Here is a 21479-nt window from a genome sequence, read left to right as displayed (position 1 = left end):
GGGAACAGATTGGGATGTTATCCTTTGATGGAAGGCTTCAAACTTAGGTGTGGTGGGGCCAGGCAACAGGTGGGACTGATGTGGTGGCGGGTCCTGCTGCTGGGCTCAGGGCTCCTCGGGCCGCCAGCTGAAGACCTGTGCGCTGCCTGCCACAGAGGCCCGGTTTCAGGGCTGTTTTCTTTAACCGCAGCAGCTGGAAACCAGGATTTTTAACCTAATAAGCTCTCCAGTTTTATCATCATGTTTCAGACTATTGTGTGGCAGCAAGTAGGTATGTGGACTGCATTTGGCCCTCAGGATTGCCACTTGCCACCTGGGGAGGGGGTGTCCAAGTAGGACCTACAGACTGACACAGATCCCCATTTGGGGGCTCAGGTGCTAGGAGATATATCCCAGAACTGACCTCTGGATTGTGTGTGCTAAGTAGTGGACACAATTGGCAAATGGGAGTTACCCCTGGCCCTGTTTTTTATTCTTTCTAGCCCCTTTGGGGTTAGCACAGATCTAGTGGGTTTAGATTCTGAGTGAGGTGGTCTGGGGCTGGGCGGAAGACATCCTCCTTGCCAAGCAAGCAGAATTCCCCAGATCGCAGGCTTGGCTTGGGAGCTCCCTGTGCCAAGTGTCTATGAATGGGGCTGTGAGAACATTTTCAAAGTAGGAAGTGCATTTGTGATGAGTCTACCAGAGCTCCTGCACTGCAGGAATCATGACCCTGGTACCACTTGGCTTCCTGGTTTTAAATAGTGCTAATTGGGAGAGGGGAAGACCCAGAGGAAATTATAGCCAGTCATTTTGCACTTCATGGTTCCCTCATCTGTGCAGGGCAGACTGCTAGGCAGAGATGAGTCCGTCGAAGCCCTGGCCACAGGACACTTTCAGATGATGAGGGGAAGTGAAACCTCAGCACTGGAGGAGGTTCCCAACCCAGCAAGGAGGAGAGGAAAACCCAAGAGCAGGGGTGGGGAACCTTTTTTCTGCCAAGGGCCATTTGGATATAACATCATTCGTGAGCCATACAAAACTATCAACTTAAAAATTAGCCTGCTGTATTTGGTCAAAAATTTCATTAACTCACCCCTAATGCCTTGGCAAGGCCAGACCAAATGATTTCATGGGCCTGACATTCCCCACCCCTGTCCTAAAGGGTGATCTGGAAACATCATGGACTTAGAGCCATGGACAGAATTTGGTGGGAAGGGAGAAGGCACATCTGCATGGGCATGTGCAGTGTGTGGTGGGGCAGGGATAACATAAATAACTGGCCCAGCCTACCCAGCAGGGACATGGTGAGAGGTCAGGGTAGAGGGGTTTTTAGGGTGGAATTTCGGGGCCAGGAGGGATTCAGTGCTGCTTTATGGAATAGATATTTGTTAGCTCAGGGGAATATTATGGGAAGGAATGGCTGAGGAGAAACCCAGTGGGATCGTCTACTTAGAGTGCTATATGAGAGGATGGATTGCAGAAAAATATGTCTTGTTTCCAATAAGAGCATTTCTTGGAGACAGATCTGTGTGGTGTTTCTGCGTGTTCTGACTCCCCAGCTATCCCCCACCTAGTACCTGGCCCACATTCCTGTAATGGTTGAGTAAGTGAAGTGCCACCTTCTGGTGTGGAGGAGAAGAGCAGCTGAGCAGGACCTGGTGGTCTTGCCACCATGGTTCTTTCCTCTTCAGCAGTCTCATAACTCCTTCCTGCCAGCCCCGCCTTGTTCTTTCCCTCTGCACAGAAGGGGTCTGAATCTCCAGTATAGCCCTCATCTGTGCTGGGATATGGCAGGGTGGGTGTTGATGGTAAGACAACTGGCCTCCATATGTTAACTCTCAGGTTGCCCCTGATCTGGACACTGAGACTTTTTGAGGAAAGCTGGCTCTGTGGTGAGACCAGTAGAGTAAAGGGCATGGCTTTGGTCTAAGTCAGCTTCCAGCCAGTTTCTCACCACTGCTGGCCTGGATGTTGTCTTTCTATCCCAAGGATGGAAATTTGGTGGTCACCTCAGGACTTCCAGGTTGTGGCTCAGACTCTAGTACCCCCTCTATCCTTCCATCTCTCCCCAGGTCAGTTTGCTGTGGTGAGAGGAAGAGAGGCAGAAGTGGCTGGTTCTCAGATCTTACAGTCCCCCTAACCCCCCATGGACACCATGTTGGGAACCAGACTCCGAACTCAGCAGAGCAGTAGTCAGAATGGCCGAGAGGTAGTATGGCCCCTTCCATTCCCAGAACACCTTATGCCCTCTCCCCTCCCCTCCTGTGCACCTCACTCTTAGAGCCTCCCTCCTTCTGCCAAGGACTTTGAGTCTTTTCACCTCTCCCTGTGGCCACTTTCCAGACTAGCCCGTGGACCTCAGGCTTGGGAATGAAGCTGGAGGCTGTCACCCCATTCCTTGGGAAATATCGCCCCTTTGTGGGTCGCTGCTGCCAGACCTGCACCCCCAAGAGCTGGGTGAGTAGTGTAGGGCTGGGCCCCAGCCTGGGGAGCTTGAGGTAGCTTGGTTGTAGTTCCCTTATGTCCTTCCAGGTTTGGCACCTCCCTGCCCATGCCTTTGTTCTTGTCTTAGAGGGGAATGGAAGCACTGGTACTGGTTGTGTTATTGGCCTGAGGCTGGCTCACAGGCCTGGAAGAGTTGGGTGGGGAAGTGCCGAGGCACCTGAGAGGATAGGGTGTGGTCAGAGAGCTAGGATCTGACCATGCCTGCACAGTCCTGTTGTTCAATTTGGGGGACCTTCCCACTTAGAGTCACCCAGCACTCAGCACAGGCTTGAAGTCCTACTGTGGGTCCACGCCTCATGTGCTGGTGCTTATGGAACCCACAATTCTGGTGGAGATCCAGGCTACGTGAATGTTCTCTGCGGTAGACGAGAGACCTTCTCAGAGGCTTGAATATGCCACTCTGCAGGAGGGCGCTGCTGTAGAGAATACAGCCCTTCCGCTTTGACCGCAGAACCCTTTTTCCTGAGTGAACTTCAGGATCTTTTGGGAAATGCTGTACTACAGTCCTGTTTTCTGGTAGACATGATAGTCCATCAGGCAGAGACTGCAGAAGACAGAGCAGGGGCTTTCCTTTGCCGGTTTGCGAAGGCCCCCCAAAGACATGCCATCCCTGCCCCTCTTGGGCAGGAGTCCCTCTTCCACAGAAGCATAATGGATCTGGGCTTCTGCAATGTGATCCTGGTAAAGGAGGAGAACACCAGGTAATCAAAGCCAGGGGTGGGCAGGGCCCTGAGGTGTGGGACTGCTAGGGCCCTGCTTGTGGTGTCATTTTCTTCATCCACTGGGAAAGAAGAGCCCTACCCTTTGCTCCATACCCACAGGCAGGAAAGGCAGGGAACTGTGGAAACATCTGTGGTTCCTTCTGTTAGTATTTATGGGCTGCCCACTATGTGTCAGGCCCTGAACCTGTACTTCACTCAGTGGGGAGTAGGTGGGAATGGGGCACAGATGGGCAGGTGTTTCCTTATCCTGCTCTGTGATAAGCCAAACTCAGGTGTTCCCTGGCCATGGGACTGGGTGTGATTCTTTCCTGATGGACTACCCTCTGTGGGCCTTAGTGGGAGGTAAGCCCTCTGAAAGATCTTCCCCTTGCTTCTGGGGCTGTGTTCAGGTTTCGGGGCTGGCTGGTTCGGAGGCTCTGCTATTTCTTGTGGTCCCTGGAGCAGCACATACCCCCCTGTTGGGATGCCTCACAGAAAGTCATGGAAAGCACTGGGTGAGGAGCAGGGACTGGGGTCGGGCTGCCACTACTGGGATCCTTGAAGGGATGACACCTCTAGGCAGGGATGGTTGAGAGGGCTGACTTCTAGAATATTAGCTTTGCCTAGGTCTGAAGCTATGCCCTGGGGCTGAGGGAAGTGACCTGAGGGACCTTAGGCATGCCCCAGCCTGAAACCACACCCTTCACACCATAGGGTACAGGATGTCATCTCAGGGAGGGCTCCAGGAGGAGCTGGGGAAGGCCAGGTGCCCAGCCCTGTGAAGAAAGAGGTACAGCGCATCCTGGGTCACATCCAGGCCCCACCCCGCCCCTTCCTGCTCAGGTAACTGTGCTGAGGGACATTTGGTCCCTAGGCTAGGCCTCTGCCCTTTTGGAGAGTGAGTGTTGACTGGGCTTGGGGAAGGACTGGCTTCCCCCACTGGGGAGCCAAATGGTATGTTTATCAGGGGGCCTGAGGGAGCCCCTGATCTGGACACAGGCCTTTTGAGGACAGCTCGCTCCGTGGTGGGACCAGTTAGATATTGGATGGGGCTTTGATCTGAGCCAGCTCCCAGATTCTAGCCCAGTTTCTCAACACTGCTGGCCTGGGTGTTGCATGTCCTGGGTTGGGAATTTTGGGATCAGGAGCCTCTGGTTGTGGCCCAGATTCCAGTACCCACCTCCAACTTTTCACCTCTTCCCAGGTCATATTCTTGTGGAGAGAGGGAGACAGGCAATGGTGACTGGTTCCCCCATCTTATAGGCCTCCATGCTCCCTCCTGAATTCATCCTGCTGTCATCACCTGCTCCCTCTCACATTCATTTGCACAGTCTGGGCTCCTTTTAGATACAGTGTTGTTCCAGGGGGAATGAAGGGGTACACATGTCAGAGTGAACAGAGATACATATGGCTGCAAGAACAGGATAAGTGCTGGGGCTCAGAGAACCTAGAGGGCATAAGAGACCTGTAAGCCAGGCATGAAAGGGGGAAAGGGAGCCAGCCTTGGAGGAAGGGATGCAAGAATGGGAGGAATAGTCCCACTAGAGGGAAGAGCATGACCTGTGGCCACAGAAAAGGGCCGGGATTGCTCATGAAGCTGTGGTAGCTGGAAGCTGGCAGTGAGCTGTTGAAGATGAAATCAGAGGTAGAAGGGACCAGATACATAGGGCCATACAGGAAGTTTGTATTTGATTTCTAAGTGCAGTGACAACTAATGGAAAGTAGGGAATGACAACAGGATTAATTGAGATCAAGAATAAAGATCAGAAAACTGTCTAGGAAGCTGTTTTGTTAGTCCAGGTGAGACATGGTGATGGCTTGGATTAAGAGGTGATAGTAGATGTTGGAAAATGGACTGAGAGACCAATCTGAAACTAACAGGACTCAGTGATGGATTGGAGGTCAGGGTGGGACAGTGAGGGAAAGGGGAGAACTCATGGGAGATCCATTTTCTGGCCAAGTACCTGGTGGTGTGGATGGAGGGTGTGGGTTTTGGAGGAGTGAGTTTGGCCCACAAAGGATGTTTTGGATACAGAGTTTCAGATACCTGACATGCTGGTGGAGGCATTTGTTTATGTGAGTCTGGAGCTCAGAAGAGGGCTGAGACCAGGGATGTACATGCACAAAGCTTTAGCACACGGATGATGGTTAAAGTTAAAGCCAGGAGATGAATGAGTTATGGAGGGAAAGGGGGTGCAGGGAAGTGTGTGTCATACTCAGCTGTCCTGACAGAACTGAAAAGTTAATTGAGCAAGAATAGAAAGTAGAGGAGGTTGGTGACTGTGACCAGCCCTCCACATGAAAATTCTTTTGACTTTGTTGAGATGTCCAGTCCCCTGACCTGGCCAACTTTATACTATCAGCTGCTCCTGGTGCAGCTTCAATTCCAGGGCTCCTCATGATGATAGGGCTCCTGTGAAGGAGTCACTGGGCACAATCACTTCTGTTTGAACCCAGGTACCTGCCTTCTCTGTACTGAGCAGCCAAACATTGATAGAGAAGAACACACTGTGTGGCCTTGCTTCCTTCTGAGTACAGTTCTGCAAGGGGCACAGGCTCCGATCCAGACTGTCTTTCTCAGCCTGACCTGCTGTCAGTTGTTGCTCCATCTCGTGGCATCAGATGAGGACATGATGCTTGTCCACCACATCTTCAGGCTATGCTTACACCCTCATTTTAAGCCAGTCCCCTTCAACTATCCCTTTTCCTTCTCATATCACAAACTCCTCCCTTTTATTTCAGTAAGCCAGTCCCCTTCAACTATCCCTTTTCCTTCTCATATCACAAACTCCTCCCTTTTATTTCAGTTTCCCAGCAGTTTGCAAAGAGCCGGCTAGGCTATGCCTGGAGTGAGTCTTAGTTCTCTAATCTCCTTTGGGGTAAACTGGGGCAGGGAGATGCTCTGAAGCTGATGTGAAGCAGCTGCACCATGAAGTCTTCCTGGGGGAGTGTCAGCATCTCACAGGCATGGGCTGTGGGCCCACCTGCCAGTCCAGTTCTTCTTAGCTTTCTCTACCACTCAGCAGTTTCTGTAATCTCTCTGAGCCTCACTTTCCTCTTCTGTAAAGTGGGGACAGTATTGGAGGCCTTCTGAGATGTGAAGGGCCCTGTGTCATGGGCAGTGCGCGCCACACCTCAGACTGGGCCTCGCTGCTCTCCAGGCTGTTCAGCTGGGTGGTTCTGCGGTTCCTGAACTGCCTCTTCCTGAATGTGCAGCTCCACAAGGGCCACATGAAGATGGTCCACAAGGCCGCCCAGACGGTAAGCCCTCCCCACAATGGGATGGGATGGGATGGCAGGAGCAGAGCTAGGCTGAGCCCTTAGTCAGGACCAGCCCCACTGCCTGGTGTTTTGGATACAGAGTTTTTGGATACATGGGGCTTCTGGCAGCTTGAACCTCAGAGCCACTGCAGGGATAGCCTCACCTACCTCCGTTGCTCTTTGATGGCCATCTCTTCGTGTCTCAAGCTCTGCTCCCAGGGGGCTTCCTCTTATAACTTTTCATCATGGTCTTAACAATCATTACATCAGTGCGTTCTCTTAAAAGTTGTCGACAGAGCTCCTCTTCTTTTGGGAAATGTGCTCCAAGGAAGAACTACCCAGCTGAACCCTTTGTCACTCTGTGGCTAGTTTCAGCTCCCTGCATCATCAGGGTGGAGGTAGGTTGGCACTTCCCTCTGGCTCTCCCCAAGCAGGGCTCGCCGCTCGTCCTCCTTTCTACCCACAAGTCACTCGTGGATGGGATCCTGCTGCCCTTTGTCCTGCTTTCCCAGGGCTTGGGCGTGGTCCGTGTGGCTTGGGACCCATGTGCCTGCTCACCCATTCTCAGGTAAAAGCTTTGCGCCCCCAGACATGCATGGGCTGTGGGGATGTGGATGGGATGTGCTGGCAGCAGCTCCCCCCAGGCCCTCTTCTTGGCCTCTTTGCTCACAACCTTCTACCGGTTCAGCCTGTGGGCTCAGATGGTCAGCTATGGTTTCTGGGGCCGTGCCTGGCTTCAGCATGTTCAGACAGGACCTAGGCTGCCCTGGGAGGGCTGAGGCTCTTCCTAGCCTTCTGCTTGGTTTCATCTCCTGAGCCCCTTCCTTCATCAGACTCTGTCTGCCTTGTGCCCCACAGAGCTCTGCTGAGGAAGCTTGGGGCGCTTTTCCTGCCCCCAGAGGCCAACCTCTCCCTGGACAGCTCCGAAGGGGTTCTTGCAAGGGCTGTGGTCCAAGCGGTGAGTGCCCCCAGTGGTTTTGTTTGGGGCCCAGGCCAGGGTATCAGTGCCTATTGCTGCTCTGGCCTTGACACCTGCCTCTGCTACCACCTCCCCACCCCTTCCAGGTTGTGGAGCAGCTGCTGGTCAGTGGGCAGCCCCTGCTTATCTTCCTGGAAGAGCTCCCTGGGACCCAGGGACCTTGGCTGTCGGCCCTGGGCCAGGCCTGGCTGGGACTGGTGGTGCAGGCGGTCCAGATGGGTGTTGTCCAAGATGCTATGCTGGTGCCGGTGGCCATCACCTATGACCTGGTTCCAGATGTATGTGATACATACCATGTGAGACCCTCCTGCCACTTGGAACTCCAAGTGGACACCAACTCCAGAGAGGAGGCACAATGTATTATGTCCTGTGGCTGAGTGCCCCTCAGGGTGAGGGTCAGGGAGGTGCAAAGGAATTATCCCCCTACAGTCATCCTGTGGCGCCTACCCCGGCTGATACAGAAATCCTCTGTTTCATCCTCAAAAGACTCCACTAGGGAGGGATTTCTCGTGTTTCATGGATGAGAACATGAGCTTGGAGAGGTCATGGTCATGTACCAGTTTGCAAGATAAAGTTGAGCAGAGAGCATTGCTCCAGGTGAGCCAGCTCCCTTAGCCCCTTCCTTCCTGCAGGCCCCGGCCCCACTGGGGCTGTGGACAGGAGCTCTGGCTGTCCTACGTAGCCTGCGAGGCTGGTGCTGCGGCCCCCAGGTCTGTGCCCGTGTGCACCTGGCCCAGCCTTTCTCCCTGCAGGTATGATGTCTGTTGGGCAAAATTGGGATGATCTGTGGTCTGCCATGGGGCTTCTGGCAGCTTAGCCCTCAGAGCCACTATAGGGATAGTTTCGCCTACCTCCGTGGACTGTGTGCAGGTGTTCTGGTGGGCAGGTAGGCCACCTGAGAGTCATGTTCTGGGCAGGAATACACCACCAATTCGAGAAGCTGCTGGGGCAGCAGGCAGACCATGGAGCAACTGCTGCAGCCCATTGTGCTGGGCCAAAGGTAGGGGTAGCGGCAGGGGAAGGTGTGGATCTCGGGGGCACAGCAAGCAGTCCTTCAACACATACCCATAGACATCACCAACTCCAGCCTCCTCTCATCAGATATTCTGCATCATCTAGAACAGAGCCTGACACCCCTCCTTACCTCTAATCTCAGGGTGGGAAATGGCAGGGTCTGGAAAGGGCTGGGGAGCCATCCCTGCCCTGGGGCTGGGCTGGGGAAACACCCTTTTTTGAGAAAGCTCTGGGTTTCCCCAAGACTGTCTTTAGGTTGGCTCCCTTCATCCTGTGATCTGTCTCTATCCCAGTACTGTTGTCCCAGACACTGAGAAGGAGCAGGAGTGGACCCCAATAACTGGGCCCCTTCTGGCCCTCAAGGAAGAAGACCAGCTTCTGGTCAGGAGGCTGAGTCGTCACATCCTGAATGGTGAGGGGAACTAGGTCTGGGCATTTGAGGAGGGTCCTGCACTGTTCCTTCTCTCTGGGTCAGCAGGTTTTAGGGGCCCTCCATTCCAAGTGGGTTTCTGTACCTGACCCTCCCTCATGTGCGGCCCACTTGGGTTATGTGAGGAGGAGTGAGGCAACCAGGGAGAACATGAGGGAGCCCCTAGTGAGTGCACACAGATGGCTGCCTGAACTGCAGAGTATGGGTTGTTCAGAGGGCAGATGCCTGGATCCAAGGTCACCCTGGCCCTGTCTCAAGATCACCACTTCACCTCTCTGATCTGTACTATAAATGGGTGACTGACTGGAATAATGCATGAGGGACTTAACACAGTGCCTGGCACAGAGGGACTCTTAATAAAATAGTCATTACTACTGTCTTCTTAGGTGCCCCTCTGTGGCAGAGACTGTGGGTTGGTGGGTAGGCCTATAGGCAGGGAAGGTCCCTGGGCTCCCTGCCTGTCTCAGTATACATTTAGTAAATGCTAGTTCTCCACTGGGAAGGTGGTCCCCAAGCACCCGGCAGGGAGGGTGGCCCACAACTCCCTGGGGTAGAGTTGTTGGGGAGGCGGGCTGCTGTCAGGGAAGCAGGGGAGGACTGTTCTTGGCCCAAACATTGGGTGATGGAACCGGCTGCTGGACCTAAGCCCCTGACCAGCATCCCCCACCCCCGGCTACAGCCAGCGTGGCAAGCTCTGCGGTGATGAGCACAGCCATTATGGCGACGCTGCTGCTGTTTAAGCATCAGAAGGTAGGCAGTATGACGGGAAGATGGGGGTTGGCTGGGGAAGGGATGTGACCTTGCTGCTCAGCCCTGGTACTGCCCACCAGGGTGTGTACCTGTCGCAGCTCCTGGGGGAGTTCTCCTGGCTGACAGAGGAAACCCTGCTGCGTGGCTTTGACGTGGGCTTCTCAGGTCAGCTGCAGTGCCTGGTGCGGCACACGCTGAGCCTGCTGCGGGCACACGTGGCTCTGCTGCGCATCCACCAGGGGGACTTGCTGGTGGTCACTCGGCCCGGCCCAGGCCTCATGCACTTGGCACGCCTGAGCGCCCAGCTGCTGCCTGCCTTCCTGAGCGAGGCCCTGGGTGGTGAGTCCTGCGGGCTCAGGGATGGATGGGGTGTCAGATTAGGGGATGGCTTTCTTCCTCACTGGCCCCCTCCCCAGCCTGTGCAGTTCGGGCATTGCTGGCAAGCAAAGTGCCACCAGAGGGGCCTTGGGAGCTGCAGGGCATCGAGCTGCTGAGCCAGAATGAGCTGTACCGCCAGGTCCTGCTGCTGCTGCACTTGCTGCCACAGGACATGCTGCTGCTGCAGGTCAGGCCTCCCACTGACCCACTCGGGCCTGGCACCCCTTCAGTTATAGGAGGGGCTGTGCCTGCCCCACCCCTGCCCTTAAGCCCTTTCTGGCTCTCCTGAAGCTACCTGGATGCCTTTCTCCCCAGCCTTGCCAGTCTTCCTACTGCTACTGTCAGGAGGTGCTGGACCGTCTCATCCAGTGTGGGCTTCTGGTTGCTGAGGAGGTAGGCAGGGCCACTGAAGACACAGCCCCTGCCTGGGCCCTGCCTCTGCCATTCTGTGCCTTGGGACTTGGTGGACCATACCAGCCCTGGGCCCATGTAGCTATCATGACAGGGTTGCACAGTTGTACCGCTGAGGGTCTCTGCACTCCTCCTGCCCCCACATTTTTTATCTACAGGGTTGTGGACCTTGAGGGTGGGTGCCTATTCCTCTCACCCTGCAAGTTGGCTCAGCAGGTCTTGTGTGGCCCCAAGAGGCCTCCCAAGTTCCCTTAGGTCTGCTTTTACTGGTTTTTCCTCCACGTGCCTGGTCTGCCATGTACCTGATCTGGGGGCTCAGGGCTGGATCTTGGCCAGCCTGACAGAGACCAATGGCTCCTCCGGCTCCCAGACCCCAGGCTCCCGGCAGGCTTGTGACACAGGGCGACGGCGTTTGAGGGCCAAGCTGCTGTGGAAACCGAGTGGGGACTTTACTGATAGTGACAGTGACAGTGACGACTTCGAGGAGGCTGAGGGCCGGTACTTCAGGGTACGTTGGGAGAAGCCATCGGGGAAGGAGGCAGGGGAGACAGTGGGAGCTGCCCTGACCTGGCCTGTCCCCCTCCAGCTCAGTCAGCAGTCTCGCTGCCCCGACTTCTTCCTCTTCCTGTGCCGCCTGCTTAACCCACTGCTCAAGGCCTTCGCACAGGCTGCCACCTTTCTCCACCAGGGCCAGCTGCCTGACACGGGTGAGGCCCAAACTCTCCTGGACATCCTTAGGGAGGGGCTGAGAGCTTAGGCTGTGCCTGTGCCAGGCCTAAGTCTCCTCTGCCCCACAGTGTCGGGCTACGTGGAGCAGCTGTTCCAGTTCTTGCAGGCCACTGCCCAGGAGGACGGGTTCTTCGGTGAGCCCTAAGCAGCCAGGTGGCGCCCAGGAGGCAGGGGCTTGCTGGTGGTTGCTGCCCTCTACTGGGCAGTGACAGCCCCACTCCAGGAAGGAGGGCTACAGAGTAGAAAGGCCTTTAGGTGCAGTCTGAGCCCTGCCTTGGGTGGTTCCTTCTTTCGACAAGAGGAAGAGAATCCTATGCCAGAATCTCTCTGTACCCACTAGAGCTCAGCTTCTTTCTTCCATCAGAGTGTGCGGACCCAAGTCTCGCCATCAAAGCTGTCTGGACCTTCAGAGACTTGGGGGTGAGCGGGGCCAGTCTCTCCCTCTTTCTCCTATTTCCCTTGCCTCCATCTTGATAGAGCTGCTCAGGGAAGCCCACCTATGCCCACCCTGGGTCTTCCCTAGTGTCTCCCAAGAACAGGTGTGACAGGAGTTGGAGATGGGATGGTTTCCCTGTCCTTGGTCTCCCAGACTACCTCTTTATTCTACTTCTAGGTGGGGTAATGGGGATGGTGTAAGAGGCTGCATTGTGTTCAAACCCTATGGCCTAAGGGGCCAGAGGTCTCACTGCAGGTTTCCCCATGGTGAGTGTTCACACTCTTTCTCCATGGTATAGGTGCTGCAGCAGACGCCCAGCCCTGCAGGCCCCATGCTCCATCTGTCCCCTACATTTGCCAGCCAGGACAATCAGGAGAAGCTGGAACAGTTCATCCAGCAATTCATTTGTGGCTAGAACTGTGGATTAAGCCTGTGCTGACTTCTTAGCCCCAGAACACACCAAGCCCTGGAGCCAGAAGCTGCCCATAAAATCATTGAGGTTTGATTGTCTCTCGCTGCCTCTTGCTTTCTCCATCCTTTGGTGTGATAAACGAGAGGACTGGACTGGACAAGTCCTCTTTCCAAGCCCAGCAGTGTGTTTTGGGGTATGTAGTGTCTTCTCTCCTTCCCCACCCCATGGCAATTTCTATCTTGCTCCCTGAAACAAACCGTAAAAGACAGGCAGAAGCCAAGCTACTGACTTAGTCTGAGAAGTTTATTGAAGAGGAGAGATGCCCCCCTCTACCTAGATGAGGAGCCTTAAGGGGGCAAGCACTGGGCCTTGCCCGGTACAGTGAGAGTGGATGCCTGCCTCTTATCTTAAGTCCAGGACCTTCAGCAGGAGCCATCACACCACCTTGTTGATGATGACACCCAATTCTTCAATCTCACACTGGACTTCATCGCCCTTCTGCAATGGAGTGGTTGCCAGGTTGTCAGACCTTAGTCTGACACACACAAATCTACACATACATACACAGGCCTGGGTTTCTCAAGCCTGAGCCATGCCTGTCAAGCCTCTGGGTCCTTCTCCCTTTCCTCCTTTTAGCCAACCTACCTTGAGAAAGACAGGAGGTTTCCTGAATACACCAACACCTGGGGGGGTACCCGTCAAAATGACGTCCCCGGGGTAAAGGGTGACGAACCTGGGGCAAGCAAAAGGGCCAGATGAGACCAGGGGCTGAGGGGCCATAGCCAGGGATGGAGGGCTCAGCTCAGCTGCAGGTAGCTGTGTAGGGCAGGGCTTCATTTCACTTACTGGGAGACCCAGGCTATCAGCTCTTCTGTCTTAAATACCATCTGATTGGTGTTGCTGCTCTGGACCACCTCCCCATTCACCCGGCAGCAGATCTTTAAGTTGTGTGGATCTGAAATGCATAAAACACCACCTTGGACCTCTTCCTGCTTTTCCTCAATCCCACCTGGATGTGTCCCAGACCCTCCAGGGTGAGGAAAAAAAAGGCAATTTTGCCTTAAAAGATGGACGTCTATCCACAGCAAAGACTGACAATAATAGACTCGGCACCTGTAATGCAAAAAGGAAACTGCAGGAGCAGGGCAGTGAACCTCCGGCACCTGACTGGCAGGTGGTGGCTCACCAGTAAGTGTCCTGGCTAACCACATTTTTATCTTAACTTTTGTTTCACACATTCACAAACACACCCTCTTAGAGCAGCCACAACACAATCTAACTTCACTGTTGATTGACGGCTAAACCCCCTGGACACACACCCCAACCCAAATGGCCATGCTTTGCCCTTTGCATCATGGTCTTTCTTCCTGGCACCTGGTGCCCTTGCTACTGGTAGCCACAGTGGCTGGGCAAGGTCCTGTTGGTCTTCTGTCTCCCTGACAGGAAAATGCATGGGCTTTGTGACAGCTATTTTCTGTGATGCTCAAGGGCCAGCTTTGCTTCCTTCCAATCAAAAGGCTCCCAGATGGCAGCTAGAGAGAGCTTAACCACCATGAGGGAAACACTGTTTCCTATAATTCACTTGGCGAATGCAGATTTACCATCTCTGTGGCTGTGGTCCTCTAGAGGGTGAGGGGATGTGGAAGAAGGCCCACTGAGCCCAGGTTGAGACTTGCTCTGTAGGGAATCAGTGAAAGGCAGCTGGGGAGTGGGGGTTCCACATTGAACGGTCCCGACACTCCCACTTCCTGAGCGTTGCTATTTCTTTGCTCTGACATATCTGAGCAGAGCAAGATGCGTCATCATAGGCACTGTCAGAGACCTACCTGCTATACTGTCCTTGGTCACCAAAGCAGGACCCAGGGGGCAGAAAGTGTCAAAGGTTTTTCCCAGCAGCCACTGCCTTCCATTGCGTCTCATTTGCCAGTCACGAGCACTTACGTCATGTGCCACAGTGAAGCCAGCCACATAAGCCATGGCATCTGTGGCCTATGGGGGCAGGGGATTTGGCCAGATTAGAGATTAGGTAAACAGTGACACCAGCCCCCATAACAAAACCTTTATCCCACGCTAGTAGCCAGAGCTCACCAAAAGTGTTAGGCAAGGAACAAAGCAGGTGCCCAAGCCGACCGCTTCCTAAGGCCAGGGATAGTGGGTACCAACCACTCAACCTCACCTTGATGTGCTTGCCTTTCTTCCCAATGACCACGGCCAGCTCCACTTCCCAGTCCACCTCCTGCAGTGGGAAAGGAGCATAAACCGCCTGACCCTGGGCCTCTCCCAGTGCTGAGGGGCTGCACGCATATCTCGGGGTCTGGGCCCCCACCAGTGGGGTCAACTGCTGGCCCACAGTCAAAATGAACCAGAGTGGCAGGGGGCATGATTTGTACACCCATAAACCTTGGGCAACAGCAGGCAGCATCACTGATGCAGGTACAGTTCCCATGGTGACTAGAGGAGCAACACTGGTCTGGGGACTGAATTTATAAGTCACTCTTGCCTGGCTGGTGTGGCTCAGTGGTTGAGCGTTGACCTATGAACCAGGAGGTCACGGTTTGATTCATGGTCAGGCCCTATGCCTGAATTGTGGGCTCGATCCCCAGTGGGGGACATGCAGGAAGCTGCCAATCAATGATTATCTCTCATCATTGATGTTTCTATCTCTTTCCCTCTCCCTTCTCTGAAATCAATAAAAATACATATATTTTTAAAAAGTCACTCTTAATACTGCCCAAAAAGGATGGATACCAAGTAATAATAGCTAATCCTACTGTGTGCCAGGCACCATTCTAGTGCTTTAATGCATTAACTCATTTAAATGATAAAAAGATCAAGCCAAAATAAAGGTGGGCAAAAGGCTTGAATAAACAATTACCAAAAATACACAGGCCACAGAAAATGAAAACATAATCAGCCTTTCCCATTTTAGCAAAGTGCCACAAAAAAGAAACAATCTAACGTTTTAAACTGGCTGCTCTTTTGAATGGTCCTGAGCTACTATGAGTATACCTGACACTGACTTTGATCTCTAGCATTGCACCCCACTAGAAAGAACCAGGTTCCTTGGGGAAATGGCTAATTCCAGGTCTAATATACTAATAAGCCTGTGCTATCTTAGACAGAAAGTAAGTGCTCAAAAAGTGATGGAGCTGCAGGCCAACTTGAACCCCCAACTGGCCAAATAGATCATTTGCATGTAAAATGAACTGTAAGTGATGGATTACAACATGTTGGCTAAAAACAAAAATCAGAAATTCATGATACTAAAGTAATGGAGTAAAAAGCACCTCTTGTTCACAGAATGCCAGCTAATAAAGAATAGAAGACATGGTGAAAAATCACATTTTTCTAACCCCCAGTACAATAGAGTAAGGTAAGGATGACCAGGGAATCTTCAGATGAAAACAGTGGGGCAATAAGATAGTCCCATGGTCTCAAACAACTACAGAAATGCACCTTTACAATGGAGAGGTCTAATGAACAGCCAGTAAACCAAGTGATCAAACTTTAAGCACCTGACAGGAGTCTCCCAGTGGGACGCAGTGTGAGGACACAACATCTGTGCTATAGACTGCATGTTTGTGTCCCTCTAAATTCATGTCTTGAAACCTACCCCTCAATGTGATGGTATTCGGAGGTGGGGTCTTTGGAAGGTGATTGTCATGAGGGCAGAGCCCCCGTAAGGAGGATTATGCCTTTATAAAAGAGACCCCAGAGAGCTCCCTGTCCCTTTTTACATGTGAGAGCACAGGGAAAGACATCTAGGAACCAGGAAGTGGCCTTCCCAGACACCAAATTTATCAGTGCCTTGATCTTGCACTTCCAATCTCCAGAACTGTGAAAAATAAATGTCTGTTTATAAGCCACCCAGTATATTTTGTTATGGTAGCCCAAATGGACTGAGATACTTGTGTAGAACTCTTGACAAAAATGTTTAACCTAGATCTGATCATGAAGACACAATCAGACAAGTCCAGACCGTGGGACATGGTGAGACAACTTGTGTCACAACAGATAGAAAACAGGCTCGGCCAGGGTGGCTCAGTGGTTGAGCGTTCACCTATGAACAAAGAAATCCCGGTTTGATGCCCAGGTTGCAGGCTCAATCCCCAGTGGAGGATGTACAGGAGGCGGCTGATCAATAAGTCTCTCATCATTGATGTTCCTATCTATCTCTCCCTCTCCCTTCCTCTCTGAAATCAATAAAAACATATATATATATATATATATATATATATATATATATATATATATATATTTTTTTTTTTTTTTTTTTTTTTTTTAAAGGAAAGAAAACGGCAGTAGGCTGTTGGGCAGAGATAGAGGTCAGCAAAGTATGGCCTGTGGGTGAATCCAGGTTGCTGCCTGTTTCTGTAGATAAAGCTTTCCTGGAACACAGCCACATTTATTCATTTATGTATCAGCCATGACTCTGTTCACACTGCAGTGGCAAAGTTGAACTGTTGCAACAGACACTACTGGCATTCAAACTCTAATATTTACTAACTGGCCCTTGGAGAAAAAGTCCATGGATTCCTGTGGATCTGTAGATTACAGGTCCCAAAGAGACATAACCAAATGCAATGTGTGACCTTGTTTGATCCTGGGTCAGCAAACAACAAAACAGTACCCAAATTGAAAGTCACTTCCCAGCTGGACTTCGTATCAGAGGTTATTCATGATAATATTCTTGGTTGTGATAAAGGTATTATGGTCATGTAGGACATTGTCCTTATTCTTAGAAGGTGCATGCTGAATTTTATGAGTGCCTATGATGAAAGTATATTACTTTTGTAATCCAAATAGAAATAACGGAAAGTTCTCTTCTATTAATTTTTTTTCCTGAGGCCAGTCTTATTACTCTATAATCCCCTGTAGTTTCTGTTTAATGCACTATAGGTGGCTCCTGTACGCTGGGTGCTGCGCCTCTGTGATGGGCCCCAGTAACTTGAGAGGGCCATGGGGAGGCACCGACCTGGCTCTCAGGTGGGAGGATGACCTCATCGTAGGGCCCCACGATGGAGCTGGCAAACTTGCTGAAGATGATGGGCTCCTTGGGCACGGGCACGTTCTGTTCCTTGCAGTGGTCCACATAATTCATGCCCACACACACCACCTTGTCTGGCCGTGTGACTGGAGCCAGGAAGGTCACCTCTGACCGTGGTAAGACTGGCAATTGGGCAGCCAGGGCTCTGCAGAGACCAGAGCAGGAGAGAGGGGCTGGATGGGAGCAAGCTGGCAGTCCTGGGCATGCTGGGGAGATCCCACAGCAGCTGCAAGTTTTGCTGTTTATATGTTTTAGATCTATCAACCATCAAAGTCAGTGTGAAAATCAAGGCCAGCTATTGTCCTGTGACATCAGAGCATAGTTTAATATTTATCCATTGTGGATTTCCTTTCCCCCTTCAGGTAATACACGTCCATGTAAAGGAATTCAGAAGGTGCAGATGGGAGTAACTGAGGTCTTTCTTCTACCCTTTCTCCTAGTCACCCTGCTGTAGCCTTGGAGATACAGTGTCCTATGCAGCTCTTCACAGCTATTCTATTATTCTCCTCTTGTCATTTTAAACTAATGATAGCACACTATATACACCTTACTAAAAATATAGATATATTTTAAAGATCTAGCCTTAACAGTTTATTATGGCTACGTACTACTGCACTATAGAGGCACACTCAATTCCCTTATTGACAGATACGGAAGTAGGTTCCAATCTTGGGAGAACATGAATTTTGGGAAACATACTCTTACCAACACTGTGTACTGTCAAACATTTGTATTTTTGCCAGTTTAATAGGTAAAACGATATCTCAAAGTGGTCTTTACTGTTCATCAATACCTTTAGACCAAATGCCACAGGGCTCCTCCGCTTCAGGAAAGTCACTATCTAATCTAGCCCAAACCCAAGAATCATCTTAAAGAAAACCTCCATGCAATTCTCTTTTCCCTAAGAAGCCAAGAGTCCAATCACTCCTCCAACTTCTCAAGATGCTACTTAGGACCCCTGGTCCCACACCTCTCGGGCAGGCAACTTCACCCCCAGGGAAGTTGTAATGAAGTGGAGTTTGTGGTCTTTGGATAATCACCCTCCCTGGGCCCCACTATATACTGCGGCTGCTGTCAGATAAGATTTCTAAGAATCTTTATTTACTAAGAGAACAGGTGAGAAAGGAAAGCTGAGGCTACCCTGCTTCCCTGCAAAAGAGCTACCTGCTGGTTCTGTTTCCCAGGGCAACCAACATAGGGTGATACTGCCTGCTGATTTACCTTCTCGCCACTGAGAGAGTGGACTCTCCCTGCTCCAGGAACTCTACCATGGTCTTGGGCAGTGTGGGGTCAAAGGCATTGAGGTTGATGACCCCTCCACCATTCCCTGACTCCAGGCCCAGGTGAGGTCCGGTCAGGTGGGGTGCCTGGAACTGCACCAGTCTCATGTCTCTGGAGGGTTGAAAGGGCCAGCGCTGAGCCTGCAGCAGAGCTGTGAGCAGCCTTCTTCTAGCAGAGAACAGCATCAGTCTATGGAGAAAACAGTGGGTCACAGGGTACAGAGGGAGCTGGGAGCCATCATCAGGATCCCAATGTTCCTCGAGTTCCAGCCCCCAAGTTCTGGCACACCACATGGAAGTAGTCTGGATTTATAAGTTATTTCACCCTCTATGCTTTATAAGGTGGTTTTTTTGCTCAATTCAATGCACATAATGAAACCTTTCTAGAGGAGCAACTATTTCATGTCAGGCCCTGAGCTAGGTGCCAGGGAATCCAGTGTTCCTTCAGTGCTTTCTGAAAGCATACACTGTACCTGCGCCACTAAGGCAAACAGTCTAGATCAGACATACTCAGCCCTGCCATTCTGCTCAAAGGAAAATTGATGTTAAAAACGGATAGGATTCAGCAATGGGACTCCTGCTGTGACAATCAAGGGTCCTGCAAGTGTGACCAAGGCAGTGTGACGAAGTGGTTTTGTAACCTTGGATAATCATCCCTTTATAAACTGAAGCTGCTGTCATATAAGATTTCTAAGGCTCTTCAGTAAAACAGGTGAGAAAGGAAAGCTGGGCTATCCTGCTCCCTTGCAAAAGAGCTCCCTGCTGGTTTGGTTTCCCAGGGTAGGGCTTTGTCTAGTTTCTTGAGGAAGTGATGCTGAGCTGGGCTGGGCTAAGATGAGCAGGACTAGGAATTAGATAACAGTAGTGCCCACCACAGGCAAATGACCACTGGGGAAAATGGCTTCACACCTGCCATAAGCAATTCTTTAAATGACAATTTGATTGTTACCCTCCTACTTAAAATGCTTCCCACTGCTCCCATTACCAAGCCACAATCCCCCTGCTCCAGCCCTCCAGGAGCTGCCCCCACCCGCCTCTCCAGACAGTAAATGCTTAGTTTTTCCTGCTGGAGCCCAGGCTGCCTGAGGGAAAAGGCTGCAGACAAAGGGCAGGGCCCAGGCAGGCCTCACCAGGCTGTCTCCTCTCCGCTCTTGGGCCTCGCCTGTCTCTCTCACGGTGGAGTCCACTGTGCCTGGCACGCAGAGGCTCTCAGCTATTCTCTGTTGAATGAACAAATGCCTGAAGCAGGGGCTGACTTTTCACTACTTGGGAAAGCTTGGTGATTGTCAACCTCAGGGGGCACGGATGTGCCCTTCTTCAAATCACCTAGGTACCAACAGGGCTCAGACCCTGTTTCAAGTTCCAGTTCACTCAAAGAGAAATCCCTTTTCTTTTGTTTCTAATCTAAGTCTGACCTCCAAACAGTCCCTCCGCTACCTGGCTCCTTGCTTTTAAATTCGGCCCTTTCTGCTCAGGCATGTGGAGGTTAGTCCCAGACTCCTGGTCCTCATCTAATGATTCAGTCGGCCTTGTTCAGTTAGAGACACATGAAACCCAGGTAACTCAACTAACTACTGTGCTGGCCAATGAGTTTGACCAGAAAAATGGAGCTTCAAGCCTCCTGCCCTCCTGTCTTATATAAGCCCAACTATGCCACCGATAAAGGTTGGTCCAAAGTGGGTGCGCTCAGACACTGCACCTGCTAAAATACATACAACAGTAATCACTCCCACTGAATGCCAGGTCTCATTTAAGTGCTTTATCCACAATGTCTGATTTATTTTGATAATCGTGACAGGTAGGTATTGTTAGTCCATTTTACAGATGTAAAAACTAAGAGTTAGAGAGGTTAAGGGATTTCCCATGTTCCCAAGGAGGGGAAAGAGCTGGTACTTCAATCCATGTCCAGGTGACATTGAAGTTCTTGGTTCAGGTGGTGTGCAAGCAACATTATTTAGCTTTAGCCCACCCTGCCTAGGGCACTTTTGCCCATAAGATTGTGGTGAGAAGCAGGGTCCTCCAAAAGATCCTCATGCCCACTCTGCCTGCTCTCAGCCACGCTGAGGGGAACTTGGTCACCTTCTGCCTGCCACCTCTGGGATAAGGCTGGTTGCTCACCAGCTCTCCAAGATAACCCCAGCCCACACTGACTGACTGTGCTCTTCCCACGTGAACGGCACATGCAGATTCTAGCTCGTCCTACCACAATCCCCTCGGACAGTGCGCCCCATTTTACAGAAAGGGGTTACTGAGGCCTCCAGAGGAGCCGTCACCTGCCAAGGTGTCAGTCAGAATGTGGCCCCGGCGCATCAGCGGTTCCCCCTCTGCAGCAAAACCCGAGCTTGGTCCAACCCTGACAAAGGATGCAGCGACGTGAGGAGGAAATAGCACACAAGTGTGTACCTGGGACAGCGTCCCACCATTAGTCCCCACGCATTGCGCCCGGACCAGCCCCTCGGTTTCCCTACATGCTCAGCTAGGTCCCCTGCATTCAGTGAGCGCTCACGAGCGCCTGGCGGTGTGGTCCGAGTGGCGACCCGAGATCCAGTCCTGGCCTCGCGCGGGGGATGCCCCCACGCCGCCCGAACCCGACCTACCTGGCCGCGGCGGCGGTCGGGAGCGCGCCCTGCGCTATCGGACCAGGCTTGCGGGGCTGGGGCTGGGGTTGGCGGACGCCAAGAGACTTGTGTCACCGACTAGGACCCGCAGGGGAACCTCCGCTGCAGCACGTCCTCGACTTCTCGGATAAGACGTGGGCAGAGGCGGCGCTCCGGATGACGTCCAGAACGACGGCCAGTAGCAGGGCTCTGCGTCCTGTCCCGGAAGTCACGAGCTGAGGGCGGGCCCACGCTGGAGGGGCGGGCCTACGCTGGTGCCTGCAGGCCTCTGGGCGGTACCCGCGCGAGCCCGCAGGAAGGCACCCTTCTCTCGCAGCGAGTGAGAGCGAGTGCTTCCTGACGTTTTGTGCCCTGAGCCTGGGCGCCTCGCTCCCTTCCCTGTGTCGGGTCCCTGCCTCTGAGCAGGGCACCATTTCCATCGTTGGGCAAATGCGGTAGAAGAAACCAAATTATAGCGCGCTGGTTGACAAAGGCAAATCTTTGGCGTATTATTGAGGAGAGGAGGGATGATTGCACCCATTTTACATATGGGGCACCTGAGGCTGG

The 21479-nt window shown here is 52.3% G+C and overlaps 2 protein-coding genes across 3 annotated transcripts; one reads left to right on the top strand and one right to left on the bottom strand.

Moving 5' to 3' along the window:
- Positions 1-2128: 2128 nt before the first annotated feature.
- LOC308257374 (glycerol-3-phosphate acyltransferase 2, mitochondrial-like) lies at positions 2129-11991 on the top strand (the record flags this gene model as incomplete). Its single annotated transcript, XM_080686901.1, has 21 exons — positions 2129-2191; positions 2326-2439; positions 3115-3188; positions 3599-3703; positions 3903-4031; positions 6350-6449; positions 6884-7017; positions 7308-7407; positions 7515-7724; positions 8061-8180; positions 8346-8428; positions 8736-8854; positions 9552-9622; positions 9703-9961; positions 10039-10187; positions 10316-10393; positions 10782-10919; positions 10998-11118; positions 11209-11274; positions 11505-11560; positions 11875-11991. The coding sequence occupies 21 exons, from the start codon at positions 2129-2131 to the stop codon at positions 11989-11991; spliced, it is 2406 nt and encodes an 801-aa protein (XP_080543027.1).
- Positions 11992-12273: 282 nt separating this feature from the next.
- Positions 12274-21069, bottom strand: LOC308255576 (oxaloacetate tautomerase FAHD2A, mitochondrial). Of its 2 annotated transcripts, XM_080683207.1 has the most exons (8): positions 20913-21069; positions 18257-18505; positions 16964-17180; positions 14165-14224; positions 13815-13977; positions 12835-12943; positions 12634-12721; positions 12274-12486 (listed from the first exon to the last, which is right to left on the bottom strand). In XM_080683207.1, exons 2-8 carry the CDS (start codon positions 18499-18501, stop codon positions 12424-12426), a joined length of 945 nt encoding a protein of 314 aa, XP_080539333.1. In that variant the 5' UTR covers positions 18502-18505; positions 20913-21069; the 3' UTR covers positions 12274-12423. The 2 variants fall into 2 exon arrangements, with proteins under 2 accessions (XP_080539333.1, XP_080539332.1); XM_080683206.1 differs by having other exon boundaries at positions 12443-12721.
- Positions 21070-21479: the final 410 nt, after the last annotated feature.

Source organism: Plecotus auritus (genome assembly GCF_963455305.1).
Source record: "Plecotus auritus genome assembly, chromosome: 8".
Lineage (NCBI taxonomy): Eukaryota > Metazoa > Chordata > Mammalia > Chiroptera > Vespertilionidae > Plecotus > Plecotus auritus.
This window is presented reverse-complemented; position numbering and strand designations above follow the sequence as displayed.

Excerpts from the sequence above, each read along its gene's own strand:
- LOC308255576 (XM_080683206.1), bottom strand. The coding sequence starts at position 18,501 with ATGCTGTTCTCTGCTAGAAGAAGGCTGCTCACAGCTCTGCTGCAGGCT. Across the intron at positions 12,944-13,814 it reads GACCAAGGACAGTATAGCAG|ATCCACACAACTTAAAGATC; the intron begins GTAGGTCTCTGA and ends TATGCATTTCAG. Across the intron at positions 12,722-12,834 it reads CTGATAGCCTGGGTCTCCCA|GTTCGTCACCCTTTACCCCG; the intron begins GTAAGTGAAATG and ends TGCTTGCCCCAG.